Here is an 11,930-nt window from a genome sequence, read left to right as displayed (position 1 = left end):
ATAACGAGAGAGAGAGGAAGGGTTGAGGGAGAAGAGAGGTCAGAGAAGGATAACTAGAGAGAGAGGAAGGGTTGAGAGAGGAGAGAGAGGAAGGGTTGAGGAAGAAGAGAGGTCAGAGAAGGATAACGAGAGAGAGAGGAAGGGTTGAGGGAGAAGAGAGGTCAGAGAAGGATAACGAGAGAGAGGAAGGGTTGAGGGAGAAGAGAGGTCAGAGAAGGATAACGAGAGAGAGAGGAAGGGTTGTGGGGAAGAAGAGAGGTCAGAGAAGGATAACGAGAGAGAGAGGAAGGGTTGAGGGAGAAGAGAGGTCAGAGAAGGATAACTAGAGAGAGAGGAAGGGTTGAGAGAGGAGAGAGAGGAAGGGTTGAGGGAGAAGAGAGGTCAGAGAAGGATAACGAGAGAGAGGGAGGGTTGTGAGGGAGAAGAGAGGTCAGAGAAGGATAACGAGAGAGAGGGAGGGTTGTGAGGGAGAAGAGAGGTCAGAGAAGGATAACGAGAGAGAGAGGAAGGGTTGAGCGAGAAGAGAGGTCAGAGAAGGATAACGAGAGAGAGGAAGGGTTGAGAGAGAAGAGAGGTCAGAGAAGGATAACGAGAGAGAGAGGAAGGGTTGTGAGGGAGAAGAGAGGTCAGAGAAGGATAACGAGAGAGAGAGGAAGGGTTGAGGGAGAAGAGAGGTCAGAGAAGGATAACGAGAGAGAGGAAGGGTTGAGGGAGAAGAGAGGTCAGAGAAGGATAACGAGAGAGAGGAAGGGTTGAGGGTGAAGAGAGATCAGAGAAGGATAACGAGAGAGAGGAAGGAAGGGTTGAGGGAGAAGAGAGGTAAGAGAAGGATAACGAGAGAGAGAGGAAGGGTTGAGGGAGAAGAGAGATCAGAGAAGGATAATGAGAGAGAGGGAGGGTTGTGAGGGAGAGGGGGAAAGACCTAGATGAGAGAAGAGGTACCTTGCCATAAGGAAATGTCATCCACACTTTGAGAGAAGGCTTCAGTCCGATCACTAGAATCTGAAAGGAACAAGCTCGTGTTGGATTGAAAACAGACAAATATTCTCAGTGGAATTGAAGAGTAAGACAAAAATAACAATAACAATGTTAACTGTAGAGTGTCAATGTAGTGTGTAGTGTATAGGGAGGAGTGTATAGGGTGTAGTGTGTAGTGTATAGGGTGGAGTGTATAGGGTGGAGTGTATAGGGTGGAGTGTATAGGGTGGAGTGTATAGGGTGGAGTGTGTAGTGTGTAGTGTGTAGTGTATAGTGTGTAGTGTATAGTGTATAGTGTATAGTGTGTAGTGTATAGTGTGTAGTGTGTAGTGTGTAGGGTATAGGGTGTAGTGTATAGTGTATAGTGTGTAGTGTGTAGTGTGTAGGGTATAGGGTATAGTGTGTAGTGTATAGGGTATAGTGTGTAGTGTGTAGTGTGTAGGGTATAGTGTGTAGTGTGTAGTGTATAGGGTATAGTGTGTAGGGTATAGTGTGTAGGGTATAGTGTGTAGTGTATAGTGTATAGTGTATAGGGTAGTGTGTAGTGTATAGGTTGGAGTGTATAGTGTGTAGTGTGGAGTGTATAGGGTATAGTGTATAGTGTGTAGTGTATAGGGTATAGTGTATAGGGAATAGGGTGTAGTGTATAGTGTATAGGGTATAGGGTATAGTGTATAGTGTGTAGTGTATAGGGTATAGTGTATAGTGTGTAGTGTATAGGGTATAGTGTATAGGGAATAGGGTGTAGTGTATAGTGTATAGGGTATAGGGTATAGGGTATAGTGTATAGTGTGTAGTGTGTAGTGTGTAGTGTATAGTGTATAGGGTATAGGGTATAGTGTATAGGGTATAGTGTGTAGGGTATAGTGTGTAGTGTGTAGTGTATAGGGTGTAGTGTATAGTGTATAGTGTATAGGGTATAGTGTGTAGTGTATAGTGTGTAGTGTATAGGGTATAGTGTGTAGTGTATAGGGTATAGTGTGTAGTGTGTAGGGTGTAGTGTATAGTGTAGTGTGTAGGGTATAGTGTGTAGTGTGTTGTGTATAGTGTGTAGTGTATAGGGTATAGTGTATAGTGTGTAGTGTATAGGGTATAGTGTGTAGGGTGTAGTGTGTAGGGTGTAGTGTGTAGGGTGTAGTGTGTAGGGTGTAGTGTGTAGGGTATAGTGTAGGGTGTAGTGTGTAGGGTGTAGTGTGTAGGGTGTAGTGTGTAGGGTGTAGTGTGTAGGGTGTAGTGTGTAGGGTGTAGTGTGTAGGGTGTAGTGTGTAGGGTGTAGTGTATAGTGTGTAGTGTATAGGGTATAGTGTATAGTGTGTAGTGTATAGGGTATAGTGTATAGGGAATAGTGTAGTGTATAGTGTATAGGGTATAGGCATAGGGTATAGTGTATAGTGTGTAGTGTGTAGTGTGTAGTGTATAGTGTATAGGGCATAGGGTATAGTGTATAGGGTATAGTGTGTGTAGGGTATAGTGTGTAGTGTGTAGTGTATAGGTGTAGTGTATAGTGTATAGTGTATAGGGTATAGTGTGTAGTGTATAGTGTGTAGTGTATAGGGTATAGTGTGTAGTGTATAGGGTATAGTGTGTAGTGTGTAGGGTGTAGTGTATAGTGTTGTGTGTAGTTTATAGTTTATAGTGTGTAGTGTGTAGGGTATAGTGTGTAGTGTGTTGTGTATAGTGTGTAGTGTATAGGGTATAGTGTGTAGGGTGTAGTGTGTAGGGTGTAGTGTGTAGGGTGTAGTGTGTAGGGTGTAGTGTGTAGGGTATAGTGTAGGGTGTAGTGTGTAGGGTGTAGTGTGTAGGGTGTAGTGTGTAGGGTGTAGTGTGTAGGGTGTAGTGTGTAGGGTGTAGTGTGTAGGGTGTAGTGTGTAGGGTGTAGTGTGTAGGGTGTAGTGTGTAGTGTGTAGTGTGTAGTGTATAGGGTATAGTGTGTAGGGTATAGTGTATAGTGTGTAGTGTATAGGGTATAGTGTAGGGTGTAGTGTGTAGGGTGTAGTGTGTAGTGTGTAGTGTATAGTGTGTAGTGTATAGGGTATAGTGTGTAGTGTGTAGGGTATAGTGTATAGTGTGTAGTGTATAGGGTATAGTGTAGGGTGTAGTGTGTAGGGTGTAGTGTGTAGGGTGTAGTGTGTAGGATTCAGCTGCGGGGCTGTTAATTCTTTAGCAGATGGTCAGGGGTCCAGAACATAATTACAGATCATTTGTAGACTGCAAATTGACCACAAGAAGCCCAAACAAATATAACATGACTAAAACATAATCATTCAAACCTTGCTTACATTTTTAGTACAATCACGTACACTCTGTGGCCAGTTTATTAGGTAACCCATCTAGTACTGGGTCAGACCCCCCCCTCCCTTTGGCTCCAGAACAGCCTAACGCGTGGCAGAAATAGGGACCCTAAACGCGTGGCAGGAATAGGGACCCTAACGCGTGGCAGGAATAGGGACCCTAACGCGTGGCAGGAATAGGGACCCTAACGCGTGGCAGGAATAGGGACCCTAAACGCGTGGCAGGAATAGGGACCCTAACGCGTGGCAGAAATAGGGACCCTAAACGCGTGGCAGGAATAGGGACCCTAACGCGTGGCAGGAATACACCACCAGCCTTTACCTTTGACCCCAGGCAGGGGTCATGACTGCTTACACCACATCCTGAGTGCCATCGCCATGACGAAACATTCATCAGACCAGGCAGTGTTTTTCCACTACTTAACTGTCCAGTGTTGGGGATGGCCTGCCCACTGCAGCAGTTTGTCCTTGTTTGTAGCTGATAGGACCCCGGTGTGGTCGTCTGCTGAGAGAGCCCATCCGTGGAGCGACGACTTGTGTGTTCCGAGAGCCCGTTCAGATGCCATTATTTGCTTATTTGCGGCCAGCCTGTTCGTTCCCACGATTCTGACCATTCTCCTTCAACCTCTCATCAACAAACTGTTTTCGCCCGCAGGACTTCCGCTGACTGGATGTTCTGTTTGTCAGGGGCGGCAGGGTAGCTTACTGGTTAGAGTGTTTTACTAGTAACCGGAAGGTTGCAGGTTCAAATCCCCGAGCTGACAAGGTACAAATCTGTCGCTCTGCCCCTTAACAGGCAGTTAACCCAGTGTTCCTAGGCCGTCATTGAAAATAAGAATTTGTTTCTTAACTGACTTGCCTGGTTAAATAAAAAAATAAAAAACGTGAAAAGCCCAAGAGGCTGTTAGTTCCTGGAACCGATGATCTTACCAAGTGGCTTCGGTCGTTTTGACCATTCTAACGTTCAATCCAACAGTAACTGAATGACTTGATGCCTGCTTTATATAGCAAGCCAAATGACTCACTGTCTGGGGGGTGTACCTAATAAACTGGCCACTCAGTGTATCCTCTCTCTATTATGCGTGGGAATACTAGGGAACATATTTCCACAATTAAAATCATTTGGAGCTGATTTGCTGGTGATTTTACCTTTTTATTGGTCCAACAATAAAATATTTTAATAAAAATAAGTTGTATTTTTTTGCCAAGAAAACAAGGGGGTCAAATAATTGTCGCCGGTTGGGTAAACCTGGTACAGGGTTTACCTTAGTAAGAGAGGCCATGGCCAGGAGAGAGTACTGTGTGATGGGGTGATCCTTCAGGTCCGGGGCGGTAAGGAGAGGCTCCACATTACACACCTCTCCCTTAGAGCCACTGAACAGACAACGAGACTCACATGTACGCATCCCCATCAACCTCCTACACGCAGAGAAAGAGAGGAGAGAGGAGGGAGGAGAGAGAGAGAGAGAGAGAGGGAGGAGAGAGTGAGGCAGAGAGAGAAACAGAGAGAGAAGGGGGGAGGGATAGGGGGGGAGAGAGGAGGGGGGAGAGAGAAGAGCGAGGAGGGGAGAGAGAAGAGCGAGGAGGGGAGAGAGAAGAGCGAGGAGGGAAAGGAGAGTGAGAGAGAACAAAACAACGAAAGATATAAAAAGCCCCTCACAGACTAACAAAATAAACATAACTCCAGTCCCAAAGTAGGACTGTGGTTCATTAGAACAATATTGAATATCCTATTTCCCCTAAAGCCCTCACATTCTGACATACACACACGCCGTACAGAACAGAGTGTATGAGTCCCAAATCGCACCCTATGGGCCCTGGTCAGATGTAGTGCACTTTATAGGGAGCCATTTGGGACACACAGCCTTAGAGAAGCCAGAAAACCAAAAAAGTACTTCTCCCCCTATTTCCATTAATCTGACCTGAATAAGAGAGACGGCTTTGTATAATAATGTCAAACAGAGCAGAGGTCATTCTGTCTCGCTGCAATACCTCATCACACACACACACACACACACACACACACACACACACACACACACACACACACACACACACACACACACACACACACACACACACACACACACACACACAGTCTCGCTGTAATACCTCATTAAAATAATGTACTGTTAGACTGTGGTTACAGACAGTGACAGGGGTGCATGAATGTATAGGAAGACCATGTGATTCACAAAGAAGGGCACCTATTGATAGATGGGTAAAACAAATGAGACATTAAATATTCCTTTTAGCATGGTGAAGTTAATAATTACAATATGGATGGTGTCACTACAAAGATACAGGCATCCTTCCTAACTCAGTTGCTGGAGAGGAAGGAAACTGCTCAGGGATTTCACCATGAGGCCAATGGTGACTTTAAAACAGTTACAGAGGTTAATGGCTGTGTTAGGAGAAAACTGAGGATGGGTCAACAACATCGTAGTTACTCCACAATAATAACCTAATTGAGTGAAAAGGAAGCCTGTACAGAATACAAATATTACAAAACATGCATCCTGTTTGAAACAAGGCACTAAAGTAATACTGCAAAAAAGACATTACTGAGTACCACTCTCCATATTTTAAAGCATAGTGGTGGCTGCATCATGTTATGAGTACACTTGTCATCTTTCAGGATAAACCCATACATGTAATGTAGCTAAGCACAGGCAAAATCCAAGAGGATAACCTGGTTCAGTCTGCTTTCCACCAGAAACTGGGAGATGAATTCCGTCCACAACCGCCCACACCAGACGTTAACTCTAACCTCACCCGACCCTAAACCTAACCTCACCCGACCCTAACTCTAACCTAACCTCACCCGACCCTAAACCTAACCTCACCCGACCCTAACTCTAACCTCACCCGACCCTAACTCTAACCTAACCTCACCCGACCCTAACTCTAACCTAACCCAACCCTAACTCTAACCTAACCCAACCGTAACTCTAACCTCACCCGACCCTAACTCTAACCTAACCTAACCCAAACCTAACCTCACCCGACCCTAACTCTAACCTAACCTAACCCTAAACCTAACCTCACCCGACCCTAACTCTAACCTAACCTCACCCTAAACCTAACCTCACCCGACCCTAACTCTAACCTAACCTAACCCTAAACCTAACCTCACCCGACCCTAACTCTAACCTCACCCCGACCCTAACTCTAACCTAACCTAACCCAAACCTAACCTCACCCGACCCTAACTCTAACCTAACCCAACCCTAAACCTAACCTCACCCGACCCTAACTCTAACCTCACCCTAACTCTAACCTCACCCGACCCTAACTCTAACCTAACCCAACCCAACCCAACCCCACCCGACCCTAACTCCAACCTCACCCGACCCTAACTCCAACCTCACCCGACCCTAACTCTAACCTAACCCGACCCTAACTCTAACCTCACCCGACCCTAACTCTAACCTCACCCGACCCTAACTCTAACCTCACCCGACCCTAACTCTAACCTCACCCGACCCTAACTCTAACCTCACCCCGACCCTAACTCTAACCTCACCCGACCCTAACTCTAACCTCACCCGACCTAACTCTAACCTAACCCGACCCTAAACCTAACCTCACCCGACCCTAACTCTAACCTCACCCGACCCTAACTCCTAACCCTAACCCGACCCTAACTCTAACCTCACCCGACCCTAACTCTAACCTCACCTAACTCTAACCTCACCCGACCCTAACTCTAACCTAACCCTAAACCTAACATCACCCGACCCTAACTCTAACCTAACCTAACCCAACCCTAAACCTAACCTCACCCGACCCTAACTCTAACCTCACCCGACCCTAACTCTAACCTCACCCGACCCTAACTCTAACCTCACCCGACCCTAACTCTAACCTCACCCGACCCTAACTCTAACCTCACCCGACCCTAACTCTTACCTAACCTAACCTCACCCAACCCTAACCTAATCTGACCCTAAACCTAACCCCACCCTAACCGCACCAACTCTAACCCCACCCGACCCTAACTCTAGACTGTGATGATGTATTTAGTGAATATTTAGGCCTGTTGAACAGTAGACTGTGATGATGCATTTAGTGAATATTTAGGCCTGTTGCACAGTAGACTGTGATGATGTATTTAGTGAATATTTAGGCCTGTTGAACAGTAGACTGTGATGATGTATTTAGTGAATATTTAGGCCTGTTGAACAGTAGACTGTGATGATGTATTTGGTGAATATTTAGGCCTGTTGAACAGTAGACTGTGATGATGCAGCTCTCTACTGCCCTTTCATCATGTTGAACCACCATTCTCCTTTCACCAAGTAGAATACAAGGATTTGCATTTCTGGGCCTGTTATAGACTGGGCCTGTTACAGTCTGGGCCTGTTATAGTCTGTTATAGTCTGGGCCTGATATAGTCTGTTATAGTCTGGGCCTGAAATAGTCTGTTATAGTCTGGGCCTGTTACAGTCTGTTATAGTCTGGGCCTGATATAGTCTGTTGTAGTCTGGGCCTGATATAGTCTGGGCCTGATATAGTCTGTTGTAGTCTGGGCCTGCTATAGTCTGGGGCTGTTATAGTCTGTTGTAGTCTGGGCCTGCTATAGTCTGGGCCTGATATAGTCTGTTGTAGTCTGGGCCTGATATAGTCTGGGCCTGATATAGTCTGTTGTAGTCTGGGCCTGATATAGTCTGTTATAGTCTGGGCCTGATATAGTCTGGGCCTGATATAGTCTGTTGTAGTCTGGGCCTGCTATAGTCTGGGCCTGATATAGTCTGTTATAATCTGGGCCTGATATAGTCTGGGCCTGCTATAGTCTGGGCCTGATATAGTCTGTTATAATCTGGGCCTGATATAGTCTGGGCCTGATATAGTCTGTTGTAGTCTGGGCCTGCTATAGTCTGGGCCTGCTATAGTCTGGGCCTGATATAGTCTGTTATAATCTGGGCCTGATATAGTCTGGGCCTGCTATAGTCTGTTATAGTCTGGGCCCGCTATAGTCTGGGCCCGCTATAGTCTGGGCCCGCTATAGTCTGGGCCCGCTATAGTCTGGGCCTGCTATAGTCTGTTATAGTCTGGGCCTGCTATAGTCTGGGCCTGCTATAGTCTGTTATAGTCTGGGCCTGCTATAGTCTGGGCCTGCTATAGTCTGGGCCTGTTATAGTCTGGGCCTGCTAAAGTCTGGGCCTGCTAAAGTCTGGGCCTGCTAAAGTCTGCTATAGTCTGGGCCTGCTATAGTCTGGGCCTGCTATAGTCTGTTATAGGCTGGGCCTGTTACAGTCTGTTATAGTCTGGGCCTGATATAGTCTGTTGTAGTCTGGGCCTGATATAGTCTGGGCCTGATATAGTCTGTTGTAGTCTGGGCCTGCTATAGTCTGGGGCTGTTATAGTCTGTTGTAGTCTGGGCCTGCTATAGTCTGGGCCTGATATAGTCTGTTGTAGTCTGGGCCTGATATAGTCTGGGCCTGATATAGTCTGTTGTAGTCTGGGCCTGATATAGTCTGTTATAGTCTGGGCCTGATATAGTCTGGGCCTGATATAGTCTGTTGTAGTCTGGGCCTGCTATAGTCTGTTATAGTCTGGGTCTGATATAGTCTGTTATAGTCTGGGCCTGATATAGTCTGTTGTAGTCTGGGCCTGATATAGTCTGGGCCTGATATAGTCTGTTGTAGTCTGGGCCTGCTATAGTCTGTTATAGTCTGGGCCTGCTATAGTCTGGGCCTGATATAGTCTGTTATAATCTGGGCCTGATATAGTCTGGGCCTGATATAGTCTGTTATAGTCTGGGCCCGCTATAGTCTGGGCCCGCTATAGTCTGGGCCCGCTATAGTCTGGGCCCGCTATAGTCTGGGCCTGCTATAGTCTGTTATAGTCTGGGCCTGCTATAGTCTGGGCCTGCTATAGTCTGTTATAGTCTGGGCCTGCTATAGTCTGGGCCTGCTATAGTCTGGGCCTGTTATAGTCTGGGCCTGCTAAAGTCTGGGCCTGCTAAAGTCTGGGCCTGCTATAGTCTGCTATAGTCTGGGCCTGCTATAGTCTGGGCCTGCTATAGTCTGTTATAGTCTGTTATAGTCTGGGCCTGCTATAGTCTGTTATAGGCTGGGCCTGCTATAGTCTGTTATAGTCTGGGCCTGCTATAGTCTGGGCCTTTTATAGTCTGGGCCTGCTATAGTCTGGGCCTGCTATAGTCTGTTATAGTCTGGGCCTGCTATAGTCTGTTATAGTCTGGGCCTGCTATAGTCTGTTATAGTCTGGGCCTGCTATAGTCTGTTATAGTCTGTTATAGTACTGGGCCTGCTATAGTCTGGGCCTGTTATGTCCGTTATAGTCTGGGCCTGTTACAGTCCGTTATAGTCTGGGCCTGCTATAGTCTGGGCCTGTTATAGTCTGGGCCTGCAATAGTCTGGGCCTGCTATAGTCTGGGCCTGCTATAGTCTGTTATAGTCTGGGCCTGCTATAGTCTGGGTCCTGCTATAGTCTGGGCCTGCTATAGTCCTGGGCCTGCTATAGTCTGCTATAGTCCGTTATAGTCTGGGCCTGTTATAGTCTGGGCCTGCTATAGTCTGCTATAGTCTGTTATAGTCTGGGCCTGCTATAGTCTAGGCCTTTGCTTTTGTTCAAAACTGCTATAGTCCCGTGCTATAGTCTGCTATAGTCTTGATGTGTTTGTATTTGGTAGACGTTTGGTTGCTATACTATTGTTCTTTATTTTGATGTTTTGTCCTGTTTGTCTTTTGTGGACGGCAACAGGCTACAGAATGTCCTGTTTGTCTTTTGTGGACGGCAACAGGCTACAGAATGTCCTGTTTGTCTTTTGTGGACAGCAACAGGCTACAGAATGTCCCGTTTGTCTTTTGTGGACGGAAACAGGCTACAGAATGTCCTGTTTGTCTTTTGTGGACGGCAACAGGCTACTTAATGTCCCGTTTGTCTTTTGTGGACGGCAACAGGCTACAGAATGTCCCGTTTGTCTTTTGTGGACGGCAACAGGCTACAGAATGTCCTGTTTGTCTTTTGTGGACGGCAACAGGCTACTTAATGTCCCGTTTGTCTTTTGTGGACGGCAACAGGCTACAGAATGTCCCGTTTGTCTTTTTGTGGACGGCAACAGGCTACAGAATGTCCCGTTTGTCTTTTTGTGGACGGCAACAGGCTACAGAATGTCCCGTTTGTCTTTTGTGAACGGCAACAGGCTACAGAATGTCCCGTTTGTCTTTTTGTGGACGGCAACAGGCTGGAGAATGTCCCGTTTGTCTTTGTGGACGGCAACAGGCTACAGAATGTCCCGCTTGTCTTTTGTGGACGGCAACAGGCTACAGAATGTCCCGTTTGTCTTTGTGGACAGCAACAGGCTACAGAATGTTCTGTTTGTCTTTTGTGACGGCAACAGGCTACAGAATGTCCTGTTTGTCTTTTTGTGACCCATAACAGCCTACAGAATGTCCTGTTTGTCTTTTGTGGACGGCAACAGGCTACAGAATGTCCTGTTTGTCTTTTGTGGACGGCAACAGGCTACAGAATGTCCTGTTTGTCTTTTGTGGACAGCAACAGGCTACAGAATGTCCTGTTTGTCTTTGTGGACGGCAACAGGCTACAGAATGTCCTGTTTGTCTTTTTGTGGACGGCAACAGGCTACAGAATGTCCTGTTTGTCTTTGTGGACGGCAACAGGCTACAGAATGTCCCGTTTGTCTTTCGTGGACGTAACAGGCCACAGAATGTCCTGTTTGTCTCTGTAAACCACCCATTGGTTTAAATATCCACCTACACTATGTTCACCAGAGTGCAGTTGTAAATAAACCTTCATGTTGTTGCACTGTATTTGGCCCTAAAACTGATGCTTCCACACTAATGCCAGATGAACACAAGGAAAGATAAAACTCAATGTAGCCGATAGATATGTAAACTAATTATACATTTATGGATTTTTTGATGCATTGTTTTCCCTTTATTCAACCCGCACGCCACACCCGCCCTTCATCCACACAATATTACATGGCCTAAACCCACCCGCCCACAGTGTCCGCGGGGACTGCATGTTGAGTCAACCAGCACATCACTCCTCGTGTCTGCAGAGCAATACTGCCCCCTGTCAGTCACTGCAGGTAACTTCACACACACACACAATCTCTGAGGAGACAAATGAGTATTACCTGAAAGCCAGCTCAAACACAGAGCCACCGCTGTCATTGCACACCGCCAGCGTAGGGTCATCGGTGAACTGAGACAGAGAGAGGACAACCGAGGAGGTCAGTAGAGACGACCTGAGCAGAAGACACGTTTCAATTCAACTTGACTTTACACAGACAGACTACCTTGACATGTAAGATGGCGGTGCCGGGTGGGTGGGCGTCGGTAATGGTTCGCAGAAGCTTCCCATTGGCCAGATCCCACATGGTGATATGTCCCTTGGCGAAGCCACAGAGCAGCCGGGTGCAGTCGTGGTTGATGCTGAGGGCGGAGACGGCTCGTACTCCGCCCCTGTCGCCGTGCTTCCCAAGCACAAACGGAGAGCCTGGTTCAGATCTGAAGAAAGAAAAAAACGCATTACCCATCAGGCAACGCACTGTGGAGCCAAGCACTATGGGAGAGGGCGCTCTTAACTCTTATACTGTCATAGAACAACAACAGACACTGGGACAGTCAGTCTTTATAAACATATGGAGATCAGTCAAACACATGT

The 11,930-nt window shown here is 46.8% G+C and overlaps 1 protein-coding gene across 1 annotated transcript in view; it reads right to left on the bottom strand.

Moving 5' to 3' along the window:
* The window catches only part of LOC127923609 (vacuolar protein sorting-associated protein 8 homolog), a gene marked incomplete at its 5' end in the record, with an annotated part of 34,549 nt that extends 22,776 nt beyond the window's left edge, over nucleotides 1-11,773 (bottom strand). The window contains 4 exons of the mRNA XM_052507607.1: nucleotides 943-1,002; nucleotides 4,535-4,688; nucleotides 11,401-11,468; nucleotides 11,563-11,773. Coding sequence (XP_052363567.1) covers nucleotides 943-1,002; nucleotides 4,535-4,688; nucleotides 11,401-11,468; nucleotides 11,563-11,773 — 493 coding nt within the window. The remainder of the gene's footprint in view (nucleotides 1-942; nucleotides 1,003-4,534; nucleotides 4,689-11,400; nucleotides 11,469-11,562) is intronic.
* Nucleotides 11,774-11,930: the final 157 nt, after the last annotated feature.

The sequence above is a fragment of the Oncorhynchus keta genome, unplaced genomic scaffold (assembly GCF_023373465.1).
Source record: "Oncorhynchus keta strain PuntledgeMale-10-30-2019 unplaced genomic scaffold, Oket_V2 Un_contig_30183_pilon_pilon, whole genome shotgun sequence".
Lineage (NCBI taxonomy): Eukaryota > Metazoa > Chordata > Actinopteri > Salmoniformes > Salmonidae > Oncorhynchus > Oncorhynchus keta.
The sequence above is the reverse complement of the archived record's forward strand: the minus strand, read 5'-3'. Positions and strand labels throughout refer to the sequence as shown.